At 46.5% G+C, this 1944-nt stretch overlaps 1 protein-coding gene across 1 annotated transcript; it reads right to left on the bottom strand.

Annotated features, from left to right (window-relative positions):
- Nucleotides 1-556: 556 nt before the first annotated feature.
- On the bottom strand, nucleotides 557-1468 carry LOC128048117 (olfactory receptor 8S1-like). Its single transcript, XM_052640556.1, has one exon. The coding sequence runs from the start codon at nucleotides 1466-1468 to the stop codon at nucleotides 557-559; it is 912 nt and encodes a 303-aa protein (XP_052496516.1).
- Nucleotides 1469-1944: the final 476 nt, after the last annotated feature.

The raw sequence follows: 1944 nt of genomic DNA, 5'->3' as shown, positions 1-1944 counted from the left end.
GCCCAGCAGAGGTGGAAGGGACAGGCTGCGCCTGCCCCCGTGGACAGTCTAGCTCTTCCCCCCCTTGTAACACCCGAAAATAACATAGGGACTTCTCATCCTTGCAGTTTTGTAGAGGGAAACAGACCGTGAGATCACATAGTCAAAAGCTCTCTTCCTGACTGCTTTACCAACTTTCTCATTTAAGTGGGATTCTTCACCTTGATGTCAGTATCCCACCTTTTTCCAAAGAGTTTTCTCGAACATTCATTGGGCTAAACACTGTTTCTCCAACTCAAGCATGCACCATTGTCATAATTAAGAAACAGACTGTTGACTAGAGTTTCTGATTCAGTAGATCAGGGTTGAGTCTGAGACGTTCTAGCAAGCTTGCAGACGATGTGCATTCTGATGCTGCTGACATGTGGATGACACTTTGAGACGCACTATGTAACTTTTAAAATATATTTATATTGACCTCCGATATCTTTTTTTACTCTCCAAGTGTTTCCAAATATCCTTCCTCCCCACTCTCTGACTAAAACCACACAGAGAATCCCTCCTCTGGGGATCACGTTCACTTCCTCAGCATCCTTTGCAGAGCGCCCTTCACCTCCTGGTTCTTGAGGCTGTAGATGAGAGGGTTCAGCAAGGGTGTGATGACACTGTACTGAATAGAGACCACTCGTTCCAACACTGAGCCTGAGGCGGGGCTGATGTACCTGAATAGAGCTGTCACATAGAACAGGAGCATCACAGTGAGGTGGGAAGAGCAGGTGGAGAAGGCCTTGCCTTGGCCCTCAGAGGAACGGATGTTCAGAATGGCAGAAATGATTCTGGAGTAAGAGAACAAGATCAAGGGAAGTGTCAGAAGTCCCAGCAATGCACTGGAGCCCGACAGAAGGAACTCGTTGGCAGTGGGATCAGAACAGGACAGGGGGAAGAGTGACGGTAGTTCACAGAAGAAATGGGAGACGGTGTTAGACCCCCAGAAACGTAACTTGTGGATGAAAAGATGATTCACTAGTGAGTTCAGAAGCCCCACCAGCCATGCTGCACACACCATTGCAGTGCAGAGAGGCCTGTCCATGACCACAGTGTAGAGCAGAGGGTGGCAGACAGCAGCATAGCGGTCGTAGGCCATGGCAGAGAGAAGACTGGCTTCAGCACACCCATAAAGGAGAAAAAAGAAACTCTGGGTGATGCAGCCCCACGCAGAGATGCTTTTCTTCTGCGACAAGAAGTTCTGTAGCATTTTGGGCACAGTGACTGAGGAGAAACCGAGATCTAGGAAAGACAGGTGTCCAAGGAAGAAGTACATGGGTGTGTGGAGCCGAGAATCAGCCTTGATGGTCAAGATCATCACTGTGTTCCCCACTAATGTCAGGAGGTAAATCCCCAGGAACAGCACAAAGAGCAGAGCCTGGATAGAGGGGTCAGCAGACAGCCCGAGGAGGGTGAACTCAGTGAAGAAAGTGAAGTTGTGCATGGTTGTTTGTAAATGTCATTCCTAGAAAGAAATCAACTATATTACAGAATCTGAGTAATTTCTAGTGATCAGAATATCATCCCTCCACCCTAAAACTTCTCAGGAAATATTTCTTTCAGCTTAACAATAGAAAAGAATTTGAGTAATTCCAGTTGTGACCTTTATGAGTTGAATTGTGTCTAACTCCAGAAAACATGTTGAAGTCTTAATCCCTTGTACCTCACAATGTAATCTTATTTGGAAATAGGGTCACTGAGGTGCAATCAATTAAGATGAGATAACACTGGAATAGGGTAGGCTCTTAATCTAATATGACAGATGTTCCTATTGGAGATGAGAGAGCCTTATAAAGAGTACACACAAAGTGGGGACAGCCATGTGACAACAGAGCAGAGTGGAGTGAGGCGCCTGCAAGTCTAGGAAGCCAAGGGTTGACAGCCATAACCAGGATCTAGGAAGAGACAAGGAAGGATTCT

Source organism: Budorcas taxicolor, chromosome 5, assembly GCF_023091745.1.
Source record: "Budorcas taxicolor isolate Tak-1 chromosome 5, Takin1.1, whole genome shotgun sequence".
NCBI classification, from domain to species: domain Eukaryota; kingdom Metazoa; phylum Chordata; class Mammalia; order Artiodactyla; family Bovidae; genus Budorcas; species Budorcas taxicolor.
The sequence above is the reverse complement of the archived record's forward strand: the minus strand, read 5'-3'. Positions and strand labels throughout refer to the sequence as shown.